Source organism: Egretta garzetta, unplaced genomic scaffold (genome assembly GCF_000687185.1).
Source record: "Egretta garzetta isolate BGI_Z169 unplaced genomic scaffold, ASM68718v1 scaffold81, whole genome shotgun sequence".
Lineage (NCBI taxonomy): Eukaryota > Metazoa > Chordata > Aves > Pelecaniformes > Ardeidae > Egretta > Egretta garzetta.
This window is the reverse complement of record NW_009258671.1, coordinates 6,292,965-6,309,488: the sequence shown is the minus strand read 5'-3', so window position 1 is coordinate 6,309,488 and position 16,524 is coordinate 6,292,965. Positions and strand designations below refer to the sequence as shown.

General features: G+C 37.0%; 1 protein-coding gene across 1 annotated transcript in view; it reads left to right on the top strand.

Annotated features, from left to right (window-relative positions):
* The window catches only part of ARFGAP3 (ADP ribosylation factor GTPase activating protein 3), a 36,453-nt gene extending 22,260 nt beyond the window's left edge, over nucleotides 1-14,193 (top strand). The window contains exons 10-16 of the mRNA XM_009648765.2: nucleotides 1,074-1,199; nucleotides 1,785-1,907; nucleotides 5,401-5,538; nucleotides 6,754-6,877; nucleotides 7,927-8,017; nucleotides 10,997-11,118; nucleotides 11,833-14,193. Of these exons, the coding sequence (XP_009647060.1) occupies nucleotides 1,074-1,199; nucleotides 1,785-1,907; nucleotides 5,401-5,538; nucleotides 6,754-6,877; nucleotides 7,927-8,017; nucleotides 10,997-11,118; nucleotides 11,833-11,850 (742 nt within the window). The 3' untranslated portion in view covers nucleotides 11,851-14,193. The remainder of the gene's footprint in view (nucleotides 1-1,073; nucleotides 1,200-1,784; nucleotides 1,908-5,400; nucleotides 5,539-6,753; nucleotides 6,878-7,926; nucleotides 8,018-10,996; nucleotides 11,119-11,832) is intronic.
* The last annotated feature ends 2,331 nt before the right edge of the window (nucleotides 14,194-16,524 follow it).

The window sequence follows — 16,524 nt, the reverse complement described above, 5'->3', positions numbered from 1 at the left end:
TCTGCACAACACGGATGGAAAGTTACAAGGGTTTTCAGACTTAAGTAACTTCTTTTTACTTGCAGCAGGATGTCTACCAGCAGCGTCCTTTACGTCTCATTTACCATCTCATTTACCTTTCTTCTGATAGTGTTCATTTGTACTTTATGCCAGTCACAATGTTTGAATTAAAATATTGTTGCATTGCTCACTAAAATTACTATTTGTATCCTTTTTAACAGAACAAATTAAATTTAAGCAGTGTTTCTACAGTTCTGTAACCAAAATTAAAACCATCTGTCTCTGGTACACTGGTATTACTGAAAAGCAGTTAAGATTGCGTTGAGGTATAGCACGGTTCATGGCATCTCAGAAAGACAGCTTACTATATCTGAACTGTGAGGATGTTTCAGATGACAAAATGTGTTGCCAGCTGTACAGAAAATAAGGTTTGGGTGCTTCAGAGTTTCTATAATACAGAATATATTCCATTTTGGGAGTACAAAGACTCCTCCCCTCTTCTGAGACACCCTTTTGGGCACAGGGAAGGGCAGCATCAATAAAGAAGAAGCGTGGTCTACTTCTAGCACTTGTCTCAAGAGTGCACATGTTAAAACCACTAGGAGTGTGGCGGGGGTGAAGGGAAGTAGACATAGCAGGGCCAGGCTGTGCATCAGGAGATAACATTGCTGGTATTCTATCATGAATGCCACAGTACTGTAATATGTCAGAGTTGGATAATTTTGACAGTTATTTGGTATCACATAGAATAAGGATGGAGGATAAAAAACTTTTTCAGGTTGACTTAATGGTGATGCAAAACTGTGTCCTGAACTTTAGCAGTAGCATGTTTCACATTCATTTTGAAAAAAACCCTACCTGCTCATACACACACTGGGGTACCATTTAGACAGTCTTCTGTATTGGCTTTCTTCCACCCTTATAGTTGGAATTTTATCCAATTAATAATGAATATTTTCAGTAAACACAGAACACAAAAAATACAGTGCTACAATATATATTGTTAATTTTCTACCAATATTATCGGGTTGGGCGTTCAGTGTAGCATTTTACAGCTATGTGTTTTGTTCTAGTGTATCATCTTTACGGTTGGCCTACAGAGATCTTGATATTAAAACAAAAGAAGAAAACTTAAATCTATCTAGTAAGAAGAAAAATGAATTGGAGAGACTTGGCATGGGGTTTGGCAACAACAGAAGGTACATGAGGCTCTATGAACTGTATTTAAAATACTCTGTGACTTTATGCAGTTACCCTTCATTTTACTTAGGAAATTAAAAAATATACTTGTGTGTTATGGAAGCTTAAGCAATATCATCAAAGAATCTAGTATCTGTCAGGGGGAAGGGGCAGGATTGCTTCTGATAGATTTAAGTTCTAACCCGCCAGACAGGTGTTAACCTAAACTGTAGGACATCTGTGGGGCGTTTGCCCCCATTAGCTGGCTATGAGGAAGGTGGCCAGGGTGTTTCAGTGAACAGTACCAATCTCAGTATAGTCTGTCTTTACAAGCCAAAACTCTGAAAATGTCACATTGCTGTGTTTTCCAGCTGCTGGAATGGTCTGTGTGTTCAGAAGTCCTAACTATAGTTGAATTTTCCAGTGGTTTTTTGTTTTGTTTTGTTTTTAAATTCCTCCTTTCTTCTTAAAGGTTTTTGTAGCTTGGGCTTTATCAGCAAGTTTCAGATACTAGATTTGGGCTTTTTTTTTTTTTTTTTTTTTTTTTTTTTTAAGGATTTGAGCTTTGTCATCTCTTTACATACTTATTTTCTTCCCATCCCCAGCTGCGTTTCTCACTCGGTCATCTCAGATATGCAAACAATAGAGCAGGAAACACCTGTGATTGCAAAGCCGAAGAAAAAGTACACTGATGATGTAGAAGACTCATATTTCTCTTCTAGTTCAAGGTGATGTATAAACTTTTTATTTTGAGTGGGGGTAGAAGTATATGCAAGTTATGTATTCAAATGTATACAATATATTTGGAACTTAAGAACAAAACAGAAGACAGTTGGACATGTCTACACACCTAGCACCCTGAAAAGGGGACATCTGAACCAGAAAAATTGTGAAATAGTTGGCCTTACCTTGATTACAGATGTATTTATAAAGAAGTGGTGTTACTTTTTTCTGAGGAGAAGGCAGTCTGAATTACATGTTCACAGGTTTCTGTCTTGTTCAGGGTCTATTCTCTACTTGCACAGCCAGTTGCCATATAAGCTTTTATTTGCTGTATACAGAATCCAGTGAAGTTTTTGTCAGAATGACTTGTGTTCATTCTTTCTCCCTGCTCCCTCCCCCCCCCCGGTAGTCTTCAACTTTCAATTTGAAATTAAACAAATATCAAAGTCTGATACTAGATACACTACAGTTACATCAGTCTTTTAACTGGACACATGCCAAATGAGAAAGCTTAAATCTTTTTGAGGTATTGTGTGTTGGATGTGTCATGTAGATGGCTGCAGTCTTATTTGGTAGACGTCTATGTATTTGAACATAAAATGTAAGCAAAAAATAATTGATGAATTTTTGATCAGAGCATGAATGCAATGCAAATTACAAAATACTGCTGTTGGGAGGGAGAAGAGAAAGAATTGGTCCTACAGGCACTAATTGCAATGGAACAGCTGTCTCTGGGATGATAGATAGAAACAGGTCTTGCTTTTATAAACTGCCTTTATTGGATTGGTGCCACAGAAACATGAAAAATTGTACCTAATTACTTGTAGATGGGCAAATAGAGTCACAAAGGCTTTTGTGTCATTACTTTGTAGCGTAATAACTAGTGGCATTAATGCAAATGTGGTATCAAGTGAACCAGCAGCAGTCTTGCAAAAGAAACTGTATAATTTCAGTGCGTCTCTATTTGTTCCTTGAAAAGAACTGTTACTGCTCTCAAACTATTCATAAGCCTACTAGCAGGCAAAGGATGAATTATGGAAAAGGCTTTTTAATCTGTTTTGGTTCAATAATTAGAAGATAAATTGTAACCTAGCTGTTCCCGGCTCTTCTTCTAGTTATAGCAATAGTAGAATCTAATTGGAGTTGGTATACAAATTCATTTTCTTTAAAGGAAGTATAAAGTCAGATTGTTGGACTTGGTAAAGTTGGTGAGGTGGTTATTATCCTTTATTCCAAGCTGTGACTTTGAGGTAGAGGTAAAGTATTTTTAATATCATCTTAGTATATACCCCAAAGCAAAATATTCATGCTGGATATTAGAGTGCTGATAAGTATCTATAAATTAAGCAAGCTAAATGTCTTAAGGTTTAGCTATATAATTGAAGCCTCTCAAAATCCTTGGATTTTAATCTTTGTTGCTGCTAAAATTAGTAAAATCTTTATTAACATAACAACGTAAAATTTTATTTTCTGTTAAATGCATTTTTTTGTTTCTCCCTCTGCCCCTGCCCCGCCCAAATACTGAAGAAGTAGTTTGCAAAGTTACAAAAATCTTCAAGGGAAGGATAGAGAAAATAAGTAATTAATACAAATCAGCACTTGTAGGCCCTGCCTCGTCCCATGGTTTTGATGGCCATTGTGCGATTGGATAGCTTCATATATACATACACACACACACATAATATGTCTTGTTGTCATTACACATCCATATGGAACTTTTAAAGATTGCTGTGGCTTCTTCATTAGGTGGGCAGGAATAAGAGCCTTGCTATGTACTAGCTTCCTTGCAGGTTGTTAACTGTGCTTCTACAGTCTGCTACCATAGGAACATATGACATAGAAACTGAGAAGTCAGGCCAAAAGAAAATGACCCTGGTTGTAGGAAAGCATGTAGCGCCTTGCCATATTTCTAAGCTGATGCAAGAGAGAGGCAGCTGAAAGAAGAAATTTGGAATACCAACTACTTTCTGGTGCTGTACCGCCCTTGTCTGGGAGTTTCTGCTTTCCTTTTATTTATTTTACGTGTGATATTGCACTGAAAACAACCTAAGCTCACAGGAATAGTGAAAGATAGAATTGGTGTTCTGATGTGCCCCAAAATGTAGATTCTGTGATTTTTCCTTTCTTTTCAGCTTTTATCTATGACTCTTACTTCGGATTTTCCACCCGTATCCAAAAGTTGGAGGGGGGTAAAAAGCCTCATTTAGCAGGAAAAAAATACCTTCAGGACTCTACTGGGTGTAACATCTACTCTGTGGGTTGTGATACTGTGAAGATGAAGGTTGCCTTGCAGTGAATCTCCTTTGCTGAGAGTGCTAAATGCTCTTCCCTTTGTCAGGAGGGAAGGGGAGAGACTCCTGCTTTTTGTAGAAGTTCCTTCCAGATCTGTCCCTGCTATTTTACATGTGCAGAGGTGGGAGACTTTGCTGCTGAAGGCATTACATTTCTCATAAACTGCAGGAACAATGCCCTGACTATTCATGTAGAACATGTAGAATGTTTTTTTAAAGGTGCTTTTCACAAAATACAGATGCAGACTTTAATATCCTGTGCTTGTTCTAATACATTTTTTTTTTAATCTAATCAATGATTCCATTCTGCTAGCCTCCTGTTGTTTTGATCATCTTATTCCCTATCCTGGTCGTATCCAAACTTTAAGAAATCTTATTTAACCACAAAGTGAAATTCTTAATCTTTGGCATTTTAGTAGGTTTTTTTTTTTTTAAGTATTTTCCCTATAGGTTTAGATCTGTGTAGATAATTGAAGGGGAAAAGGTCAAGATAAGGTACCATGGGAATTGACAAACATGCTTCATTTGTTTTCCTTTTCTTTCTGTTTGTGTTTTCCCTGCAGTTTTGATATGCAAGAGAAGATTATCTTAATTTAATAAGACTCACTTTTAAGAAATATGTTGCTTAGAATTGTTCTAATAAAATGTGTTACAAAGGTCAGAGGTATTTAATACTAATGTTTGTATTAAAAACGTACATGCGAAACCAGGGACAAGAGCTTTCCTTACTGATCTGAGCTATGTTTGCTGGTGCCTCGGAAAATGGGGGCAGATTCTCTGCTTGCGTAGGTTATATATTGACTTGTGTGGAACTGTGAGATTAGCTACTGTCAGACCCTTAGTTAGAAAACTTTGCCCCACGTGACACCACAGCACAAGTGGATGCCATGGGATAGGTGCTCTTGGATCTCTAGAGTCTTCAAAGTGCCTTGAAAGTTGTGGTGGTTTTTTCATAGCTGGTTTCTTAGTAGAGAGTGTCAAGAGCACCAGGCCTTTTCATTCAGTTAAATACATGTGCAAAAAATCAAAAATCCATTGGATTCAACAGCACAAAGTTTCTAACCATTGTTATGAAATCCAGATTATTCACAGACAATGACCAATGTGCTGAAAACTTACTTGTTAGTGGACACTTATTAAAGCAATATTTATTTAACAATATAAAGCTCCTACTTTTTCAATAGTTTTTTTTCTTCTTTTATTTTAGGTACTATGATTCTTCAGATTTGAGGAGCAGCACTTTCTCTAAATGGGATGACAATACAGATTCTTTTTGGAAGAAAGAAAATAACAGTAGAGATGTTGATGTAATGTTAACTTCAAAAAGTACAGGATTTTCAGACAGGTATACAAAGAAAACCTAAGTGATTTTTGTACAGCAAGCCCAAGCTTGTTAATATGATTTGAGTTCTGGTCATAGTAGTGGGATTTTTTTCAGTCTAGAGGGTAAATTTGGCCAACACTTATCATCAGTCAAGGGACTTCCTTGGGAGTTTCTTTTGTAAGCTGAATTTCCTGTTCAGTTATTTAAATTTTAAGCACTGTTTTGTTCAGTGCTGTGGAGTATATGTGCTGGAGGTAATTTCCAAAGCATTTCAGCAAAACAAGAAGTCAACAAAAGATGTGGAGAGAAACTCCAATTATTTGCACTGTTTGAGAGCATACTTGCTTTATTTGCTTTGTTTATTGCCTAATGAATGAAGCAGAACTCAGTTACCACGTGAATGGAACTGTAGAGTACTCAGCTTTCAGGATGAAGGTATTGAAGATACTTGGAAACAACAGGTCTAGTTGTTGTGATGATAAAAAAAGAACGTATTTATTTTCTGACAACTGTGGTTTTATCTTTGTAATCAAGTGGAAAATACAAGAATGTGGGGGTTTGTGTTCTTGGTTGGTGTTTTCTGCTTCTGTTCTTATTACCTATATTTTCATTTGCCTGTACAATGCAGTTTGTGCATTTAAGTACAACTCCCTTTTATAAACACAAGCATGTTCTATTTTTTCCTAAAGACTGGACCAGTGATGCATGTTACACAACATAGGGTTTCGTGTCCATAATGCTGTTACTTCTTTATTTGAAAAAAAGAAAAAAGAGAGAAAAAAGGCAAATGTTGAGTATGTATGTTTGAGGTGGAAGGCAGTGATAGCTCAAAGGATGTCGAACCTTTTTCTACTATTACATTTAAATCTGAATTTCACTGACATTGTGTTTTGGGTTTTTTTGAGGTTTTGTAGAAATATTCTGTCCTTGTTGACGTAACTTTGGCTTGATTTTTAAATGAACTCTAAAAATAAAGGTACAGGATTAATGAGTTTGAAATACTATATATCCACCATCTTGTAAAACTCACTGGAATTTTATCTGCTGCTGTATGAACTTAGTTATCTGAAATTTTTTATCCTGGATTCATATTGATTTAATTTTTATTTAAAAAAATCACAGTTATACTTTAAGGCTTCATAAAACAAAGATGATAGTGCTTCTTGTTTGATTTATCACATTCTGCCATGATATAAATAGAAGTTACATTCATTAATGCGTTTATTTTTCTTTTAGGCCTACATCTCGTCGTAAGCCTGAATATGAACCATCTTTAAACACAGATGAGGCACAAAAAAAATTTGGCAATGTAAAAGCAATTTCATCAGACATGTATTTTGGAAGGCAAGATCATGCTGATGTAAGTAGAAAGCAGTCACAAATATTTTTGTATGTTAAAATACTATTTGACTATAAACATGGTGTTCTCGTATAACGAGAAGGCAGTAAATAGTTAAAATTGGTAGAATTGGTAAGTCTATAGAATTATGTCCACTTTAATATTTGTTTGATAGAAATGTATATGTCTCTGATAACTCTGATATAGTTTAGTATTTCCTAAGGAGTTGCAGCTGCAAGTAGGACCTTACCACCAACATCATTCCTCTCTGATAGAAGTGGTAGACTATGATTCAAGCAGTCTTCATTTTTGAAAGAGTCAGCCTGATGCTAGGTGAAGGCTTACTTTTGTTTGAAATACTCAAACTGATGCTAACAAACCATTGTTAAAACAGCTGTCCCCTTCGTACTTGTTAGATGGGAACATTATTACTCTTGTAAAGCTAAGCAAGCAGATAAATGGTTCAACAAAGGACATGTAATTGAATCAACCTGGGAGTAAGAAACAGATTAATATAATGTTGCATTTTGGAGGTGAGGCATCATTTAAAAAAAATCTATTTTTAAAGAAAAATTAACAATGTAAACATTAATGAAAAAAAAAATTATCAATATGTTACCATTCCCAAGGAACTCAGAAACTAAGTTGAATTAAAACCATCATGTGATAAGAAGGGTTAACATGATGCGAACTGCAGTCCTTTTTCCTTACCCTACCCAACCACTGCATTTCACATTTTTTAGTTGGTGTTTTTAATGGTTGTGTAGTTCTTTCTCCTCTGCCTTTTCAGCAATCCCCTTTTTTAGGGTAGCTAACAGTGAGTAGGCCTCTTGGTGTTGCAATGGTAAATGTCACTCTTCAATCAACTCCGAAATGAGTTGAAAGGATGACAAACTCACACTGTGCAAGTCATGTGAAAACTGTGAGATAGGAACAGCTTTCAGAATGGTCAGCTTCAGCTGGATTTGCATGTTCTAGAACTGTATTGATAATCTCATGGCATATTTGACATGACCACAAATGATGAAAACTTACTGTTATAGTACTTTTTCTTCTCAATTCTTTCCTAGTATGAAGCAAGGGCTCGACTAGAGAGACTTTCTGGAAGCTCCTCTATAAGTTCAGCTGACTTGTTTGAAGATCAGAAAAAACAACCAGCAGGTACATATTGAACAGAGTAAGAAACTGTAGCATGCAGCGGGGGGTGTTCCAGTGCTGCTCTTTTAGTTCCACTCTCAGCTAGCTGTTGCGGTGTTCTGCAAGAAGCGTGCAAAGTGCAGTATGCATTAGTATTGCTAGTAGATCAAACAAGCATAACAGATGTAGTTATTATTTAAAACAAAAGAAAAAGTCAGGTTCTGTATCTTCAGTTCAGTAAGAAGTTCAATATGTTACCCTTTTTTTAATGTGGCTTGTTGCGAACAATAGACTGACTATATCGTAAATAATTTTTATCAAAGAGAAACTGTAATCTTTGATTATAAAAGCAAATGAGACAACACATAAATTGACTCTCCAGTAGATTTTTTTATAAGTTACCATAAGTAACTTAGATTTATATATGTGAAAATAGCTGTGATATAATAGTGACTCTAAGAGGAATAACTATCAAATGTTAGTCGGCTTGAAATTCCCATGTAATCTGTTGCATGGCATATCCATTCATTGAGATACCTGCTTCTAACACTGGTCTTGCCAAACTATTAAGGAAGCTTTTCAATTGGTTATTCTGTTTAAAAGATTTGTTGGAACACCTTACACTGGAGAGTATAGTTCATCGAATTAGAAAGGAAAAAGTATTAGATTAGATTGACTGAAAAATAGTCCCTTAGGCTATTGAAAATCTCTCATGTTTTCTTTCCAACACCCTTTTTGGATAGTGTGATAATGTAAAATAGAAAAGGTAAGAAATACTGGAATATTTTATTAACTTGATCAGTTGGGTTTCATTCTGTAATTTGTAAAGAAATGGAAAAAAAGAACTATTGAAGAACTCGAAATCTGTGAGTAATTATCTAAATAGGCTAGAAAAGCAAACACTGTGCAGCATCTGATTTTACTTTGGAAAAGTTGGAAGAAAAAAAAGCCATGTGACTGTTCGGTTTTGATCCCCTGAAAGCAAGTTTTGAATACACTGGCTAGTGGAGAAATAACTCCTGTTACCAGTTGCTTAAACTGGATTTTAGTCAATTGAAATGTGTTTTTTTAAAAAAAAAAAAAGGAGGGGAGGAGAAGAGACATAAAGCAGAAATCACAGTAAGTTCCTTTAGCCACTTGAAAGAAAGTTTGCAATGTGGTATCATACTTGTGATTAAAAAAGATGATGGGAACATAAGCAAAGAAATGGTGTTTCTGAATTTGTAAATGATAATGTTTTCAATAATACATGGGATTGTGGTAAATACTATTTTGTTATCTAGCTGGTTTTGAATAGTACTTTCTTCATCAGTTTTCTTATAATTTTCTTGCATATAAATTATTTTATATGGAATTAATTTTTCCTTTAATTTGTGGGGGTTTTACACCGTAATGAATAAGAAAATGAACTAGGAAAACGTAAATATAAGTTAAAGATGGGGCAAATTGTGTGAGATAGATATATCTCTGTGTGTCTATAAGTATACGAATATGCCTTTCTATGTGTACATGCATATACGTGTGATAAAATCCTCACCATATTCTGAATAAGGGTACTTACAGGCAGTTATATAGTGTTTACTAAGTGTATGTGAATTGTGCACACGCGGTTACACATCATTGACCGCTTGGGGAGGTTCTTGGGGCTTGTGAGGGAACGCGGAGTTTCCTAATAATGGAATGAAAACTGCAACTTGAGGTTAGTTACTCTCTGTGACTGGTGTGTAACCCGACAGTAAATTTAAAGTTACATTACAAAGACTAAACTTCTGCTAAATTTTGTGGGTTGTTAACTGCTCAAAAATAATAGCGAGGAAAAAATACACTGGGAATTATTAGTTTGTGTATTACAAATTCACACTATATTCAGTCTACAGAACCTTCCTTTCCTGCATGTTCTTCTGTTACACCCCCCACCCCAAAGACTGTCTTTTGACAGTTTTCTCCCTTCTTGGAGAAATTTTACTGCACTTGGTAGCTTGTCTGGTGCTGAATTATTGCCAAGGCCATCATTAGTTCCATAAAATAAAGGTAATCAGGAGTCTGGAGGCTGGCAGCAAAAATGCTGCTGTAATTCTGGGTTCCTTGCCAGAATAAAATGTCCTTTGAATCTAAAGTTGTTTTTATGAGCACTGCTGAGATTTTAGGGTAGCACAGTTTTGGGATGCTTGCTTTTGTACAGAATGCTGTAGGAGCTGTTTACCAAAAAGGGGGAGCTGCAAGAAAAGACTTTTACTTTGCGTTATTTCAGAGCTGGTGCTTATGAAAGCTGGCACGTCAGATGGCTGACTCGTAGATGCTACTTTTGAAGGAAATCACAAGAAAAGGAGTTGCTTTCCTGTCTCATTTACAAGAAGTTTTTCAGACAACCATACATAACCAGAAAAACATGATAAAATTCATGTGGTCGAGAAGTGGTTAGAGCTTTTCTCAGGTTATTTATATCTGAAAGTTTTATTTCCATGACTCTGACTTTAATACAAAAATGCTTTAAGGAAGGCTGGATTGCCGGCTTTGTTTTGAAGTTTTAAAACTTACTTACCTTCACTATAATTTCTATAGCATTTTCCAAGTGTCAGATGTATTAATGCAAAATATGTGTGTATATACAGCATGCAAAGCATACCTATGCGTGCACACAAACAGGGTTCATCACTTCAGCCACCACAGAAGTGCATTCATCTTTAAATTGCAAGGTAGTAACAGCTGTTTAGGATACAAGACAAATGAACATTGCAGAAGATTGAAGTGCAGAATAAATCATATATTATCCAAACATTAATTGCTCAGCTGGGAATACAAAGTGTGGAAGATGATGCTCTGGGTGGAATTATGGACAACTGAAAAAAAATTAAAAGGAAGATGTATACAAGAAATTTGTGATCTATGCCTAGTGTTTCTTACAGTGTTGATCAGACATTGGTATTTGGTGCTTCAGGGGAAAAAAAGGCTGCTTTTAATATAAAATTCTGTTTTCTTCTTGTGTGTGTGTTCTCCTTTTAGGAAGCTACAACATTACAAATGTCTTGCCTTCAGCTCCTGATATAGCTCAGTTTAAACAAGGAGTGAAATCAGTGGCTGGAAAACTTTCTGTACTTGCTAATGGGGTCATGACATCTATACAGGTTAGTCAAAATATTACAATATATTAACCATTAGTTAAAGTCTTTTTGTAGGGATTTAGTATCATGGATCCTGCTGTTGAATCATCTTTAGGGAGAAAAGAATTAATTCAGTTTTGAGCTTTGCAGACCTCTCGTGGTAGACAGCAGATCTTATATTTTTAAAAATAAATCTGTAGCTGATAGCTCACCTTCCTTAGAATATCTTTTTTGCCTTTTCCTTTATATAGTTTATTTCTTTTCTTACAATTGAAACAAAAATTCCATCATGGAAGTTATTTGCTGTCACTTTATTTTTAAAGTGATAGTAGTTCATAACTCAGAATAGAATAGTTTTGTTGGAAGGGACCTACAGCGATCATCTAGCCCAACTCTTGTATTGACTTAAATTAAGTCAGTTAAAGGTGCCTTGGCAGTGATACCTTTGATCCATGGTTGTGCACAAAACTGAGACATCCTGGTCTCAATCATGTAAAGCATGCTTCGTGCTCCAGGTAGTTTGCATTTCCTATCTGTGGTCAGTGGGAGCTCTGGGGTGATTGAGAATCAGGCTAATTATCCTGGAGTTTAACCGTAAACTCCAGTTCTTGGGAGCGCTGGCAAATTTTCTTGAAGTCTTTAAGAATTAAACTACTGTTTATTTTACAAATGTAGGTAAAACTGATTTCTTTCAATGGAAAACATACTCACGTCTGCTGTTTTTCTTTACTTTTCTAGGATCGATATGGTTCATAACATCTTTTGTATCAGCGTAATCAAGTTCATTAAAGAAGGATTTCCCTTCAGCTATACAAGTAATCACACTGCTGATTCGAATGAAGGTTGCCTTAAGACTGTTGATGTTTTTACTTGTTCCAGCATATTAGTTTCCTCGTGCAGCTTTCTGGCTCAGCCTCTTCCTGCTGCTATTTCATCTTTACAGAGCAGAAATCTTGTAGCAACTTGTTACATCTACCTATGCCCCCCCCCCCCCCCCCCCCTTTACAGTCTTATATTTCTTAGCAACCTTAACGTTAGAAGCTTTATTTTATTACTGGTTTTGGCTGTGAGGCAGGAAAGAGAAAGAAGGGTGAACATGTACATCGGAAGTGAGGCTTCCTAATAGAAACCTCAGTGCAGCTGTATCCTTACTCGCACTTGTCTTCAGACTGTCTTATGAGCTGTGGAGAAGAAAATGTAAATTAAGCATATGCTGAGGTGGTATTTAGTGGACTGTAGCAAAAGATAGAATTAAGTTAAACCTGTGCTTACCAGGAAGTAGAAGCTCTTGCAGGCATAAATTGATGTGCATTAAAATGATGGGGAATTAGTGTTTTAAAACAATATTCCTGCTAGAAAATTGTACGCTTAGATGTGAGGTATGGAGAAGACAAGACACATAGTATATTGGATAGGAGATTTCATCCTGTCGTGGGAACACTATTTATTCCTAGTTCTGAAAGTTACAAAAAACTGCAATATAGAATCCTTAAGTGCTTTTTAAAAATCTGTATTGTGTACAAATTGAAAAAAATTAAAATATATAAAGGGCCTAATAGAGTAGTTAGTTAAATACTTGTTAAAAATATTTAGAACGATCTTAGTTTTTTGATAAATTATGAAATATTGAATGAGGAAATAGTGGGGCTGTGTTTTAGACAGTCTAGAATTTCTTGCTGATGCCATCCTGTATAAAAATGATTATGACCTTAAAGAAAAAAACCTCACAACTCAGAATGAGCTCAAGCTAATTCCGTTCTGTAACTTTATTTCTTAATTCCAATTTGTAAACTGCTGATATCTAATAAAAACAGTTGATATAAACTCATTTTTTAATTAAATTTCTACGTGCAGACACCAGTCTCCAGCTTTCTAAATACTGCCATCTGTATTCTGTCTATACAGTGGTCTGGTAAAATTAATCTTTAGTTTCAATTAGTGGAACTGGCTTTCTTACTAAATTGCTACAGTGATTTAGAAATTGAAACACTAACGCTGGGGTAGAAAATAAGTTACTGTCTTGAAATACTGTGTTGAAATACAGTCAACAGTATAGCTGTATTTGTGGTTTAATTTCTAGCTGCTTCTTACATCTAACTCTTGGTTCTGGTAACTTTCTCTTGTGGCTGTTGCATTTAGATTATAATCCAAAAATTATCTTTCTTTTTTGAGAGTAGTACAAGATAAGCATTTGTTCTGCTTAACCGTAGAGCTTTACTATAAAAGACTCGCTTTGTTTTCTCCTTTGCCACCCTGTAGAGATAATTTTGCTAATGTAACAAGAAAATGTACTGGTCAGGGCTTGCTTTGGTTTTCTCTAATTACAGGTAACGATCCTCAGTTTTCAAGCTACCCTTTCAGTTAAGTCTACACACAGTAATAAATTTTATTACAAGTAATAAGTGGTGTGATTTTCAGAGTTGCGATACACCAACAGCATCCAGTGACTTGCAGAAGACCTGCTCCTCTGATAACCAGGCTGCATATTTAGACATTTGTGTGTGGCTGCAGTTGCTTCAATTGCGACAGTGAAGCATAACAAAATGTAATTCTGTCCCTTCCCATGGTTTCTCAGACGTAAAGATGTATGTGAGATCACCTCCACTGAAATAATTGTGTGCACTTTTTATGCATCGTTGTGATACAGAGAACCACTCACAGATGGAAAAATATGAAAAATTAGTATTATTTTCAGTACAAAATAAGAAAAAATTCTAGGAGGGGCAAGGAAACAACTGTGAGGTTATCTTAATTGCCATAAAACATGTGCAGCTCTAACAGATGTATAAACCTTATCCTCTTTGCTGCAATCTGAAGATTACACCACAACGCTGTCTTACTGGTGAACGATAATTCAGTATTTTCAGGAATATTGTGCAGTTCGACGTAAATTGGATTTGTTGTTGCAGATTCTCTATGGCAACCTGTGTACTGCTCATATGTTCTCTTGACGCAATGTCTGGATGAATAGCTCTTGACCCGCAGTACACCTATTTCTGTCTTTAATAAACCCATGAGCTGTCACTGCGTTTCATCAGCTAGAGGTGGGGAGGGGTTGCCATGTACACTGGAAGAGCCAGCTTTAGCTCCTCTAGTCTCCTGGGACTTCAGGATGCCACAGCACCGTTTGTCAGCCTCCGATAAGACTGATGCTGCTGCAAGCGTCACAGGTTTTAGAATGCGTGATAAAACCAGGTATTGGATCCGTTTTTCTGGCAAGTTTCCAAGTGAAACTTGGCACTGGTCACTCATTGAGTTTTGTTGCAGTTCTTCCTTTAATCCTCTCTTACTGCAGTTACACCTCTTGCCTTTTTGAAGCTGGAACTGAACGATGGCAGCAGCAGCTGTGAACCATTCAAGTTAAACTCTCCTCCTCTTAAAGTCCAGTTAAGGATACTGCCTGTAAGGGGAGGAGAAAGAGGATTATTTAATACTTTATATATCATAGAGTTTATTTTTGTAGTTGAATCGCAAGGGTTAGAAGAATGTTTAAAGTTAGTTGTTTAGACACCAGAACCAGCGTGAATTGGATGCAGAGAGCTATACTCTCCTTCCCTGGGCAAACTGGAGAGGGTGGAGGGGGGAATATTGTTACCATCTATTTCTCTTGCCTTTTGCAAAATGGGAGATGCTCAATGCTGTCTTTCTGGTCTGCTTCGCATCAGTTTGTTCCGCTGCTGGGAGAAGCAATTCCAGAGCCGTTTTGATGCTGATTTAAGCTTTTTGCTTTAGAAGGTATTTGTAGTTGCAAGATTGGGCTGAGTGACTCTGCAGCATAGGAGTCTGTAAAGGTTGCTTTAGCTACGTGTATTTTAACACTGCTCTTGTCCTGCTCTTGAGTCAAAGAACTGTCATTGTAAATCAAGGGTGAAGCTGAAGACCATATAAAATGGCGTGTGCTTGATTTGGTTTTGATGGGCTTCTACACACATTAGCTTTTTTTGCATAGCCATGCATATGAGACTGGATTCTCTTTGATCAGTAATGGTCAAGCCAGTGTCCTACAGACCTGGAGGTCGCTGAAGTGGTACAAAGCAGAAAAATGGCAGTGGTCCTTTGCCCTGCTGCTCACAACTTCAAAGACAAACAGTAGCGCTACCTTTGTCTTCTTGCAAGATCAGCTGTAACTGTCAGAGTGCGTTACTTCTAATTTTAGTGCTTTCAATTTAAATTTGCTCTTAGTGTCTATTTTTTAAAACCTTCAAAGGGAGTCTAGCCATGTGGTCTCCCACACAAAGCAGCATGATCTCATAGTTCTTTTTTAACTTCCATTTCTGTGAGACTTTAGCTTCCCTTTACGTGGTAAGCACTGCTGCTTTCTTTCCAAGATGTGAAAACAGAGAAGTATAGCCCTGCTGAAGCAGCCCTGAGAGCCCTGCGGTGCTCGGTGAGTAAGTACAGGGTTGTGTCCGTCCTGTTTGCAGACTATGCAAGAACAGTTTGGCCTCCAGTTTGCAAGCCTCAAAGGGCGCACCTTCTTCAACAACCTCCCTGGTGTCAAAGAGAAAAGGAAAGGAGCAACAGAGGACTTGGAACTTCTCTCCACCTTCAGCTTGGCTTGCAGCTCCGTACTGAAGCTCTGCAACACTCACTTCTTCATTTGTAGCTTTGGATTTTACGTGGTTAGTCTGACCTCTTCAGCTGTCTAAGAGCAGGTTTTGATCTCAAAGATAATTATTTCTGTATCCTAGCTAGCGAGAGTTCAAATCAGTTGCCTACTTACGGATATCTGTTGCCATTAGAGAAGTCTTAGCATTCCTTGCCTGATCGCTGGCTGCGACACCAGAAGGTGTGGGTCTCCTGTAGTGCTGCATCCTCAACCACGAACACAAGGGCATCCGAAGTATCTACAAGTGGGAACCTGTATTAGGCCCTGTGTAGCTGCTTTACGTTGAGCAATATGGATATCTACTCCCCACCATTTGTACTGATGCTCCATATGCTTACAGCAAGGACTCCTACATTTCCTCTTAACTGGGAGATTGGTATGGAAGAGCTGTGGCTTTCCTTGGTGAAGGGTGAGAAAATAATTGTGTTTTTGACGTGATGGGGGACATGTTCCTGTCCCAACACTGCAGGATCCTATAGCATGAGAACACAGGATTCTGCAGTCTGAAGTTTAAGTCAAATGCTTTATCGGTTCATCAACTCATGAGCCAATCAATACAAAACAGTGTTTGTATTTATAAATTGATGTGGTTTTCTCTGAGTTTCTGTTATTGTAATGATTAAGGGGACAAAACCCTTAGGGAGATGAACATGGTGCAGTGCTTTGTGGTTGTGAGGAGGGCTGAAATTATCTTTCTATCTATTCCAGAATGAAATTACACTGACGAATGCATTGCCATTCCATTACTTGCCTTCATCCAGTGCTTCAGAGGTTTGGCGTATAGAGAGGGAAGGTGCTGACGCAGTAAGGTTGCTAAGAGA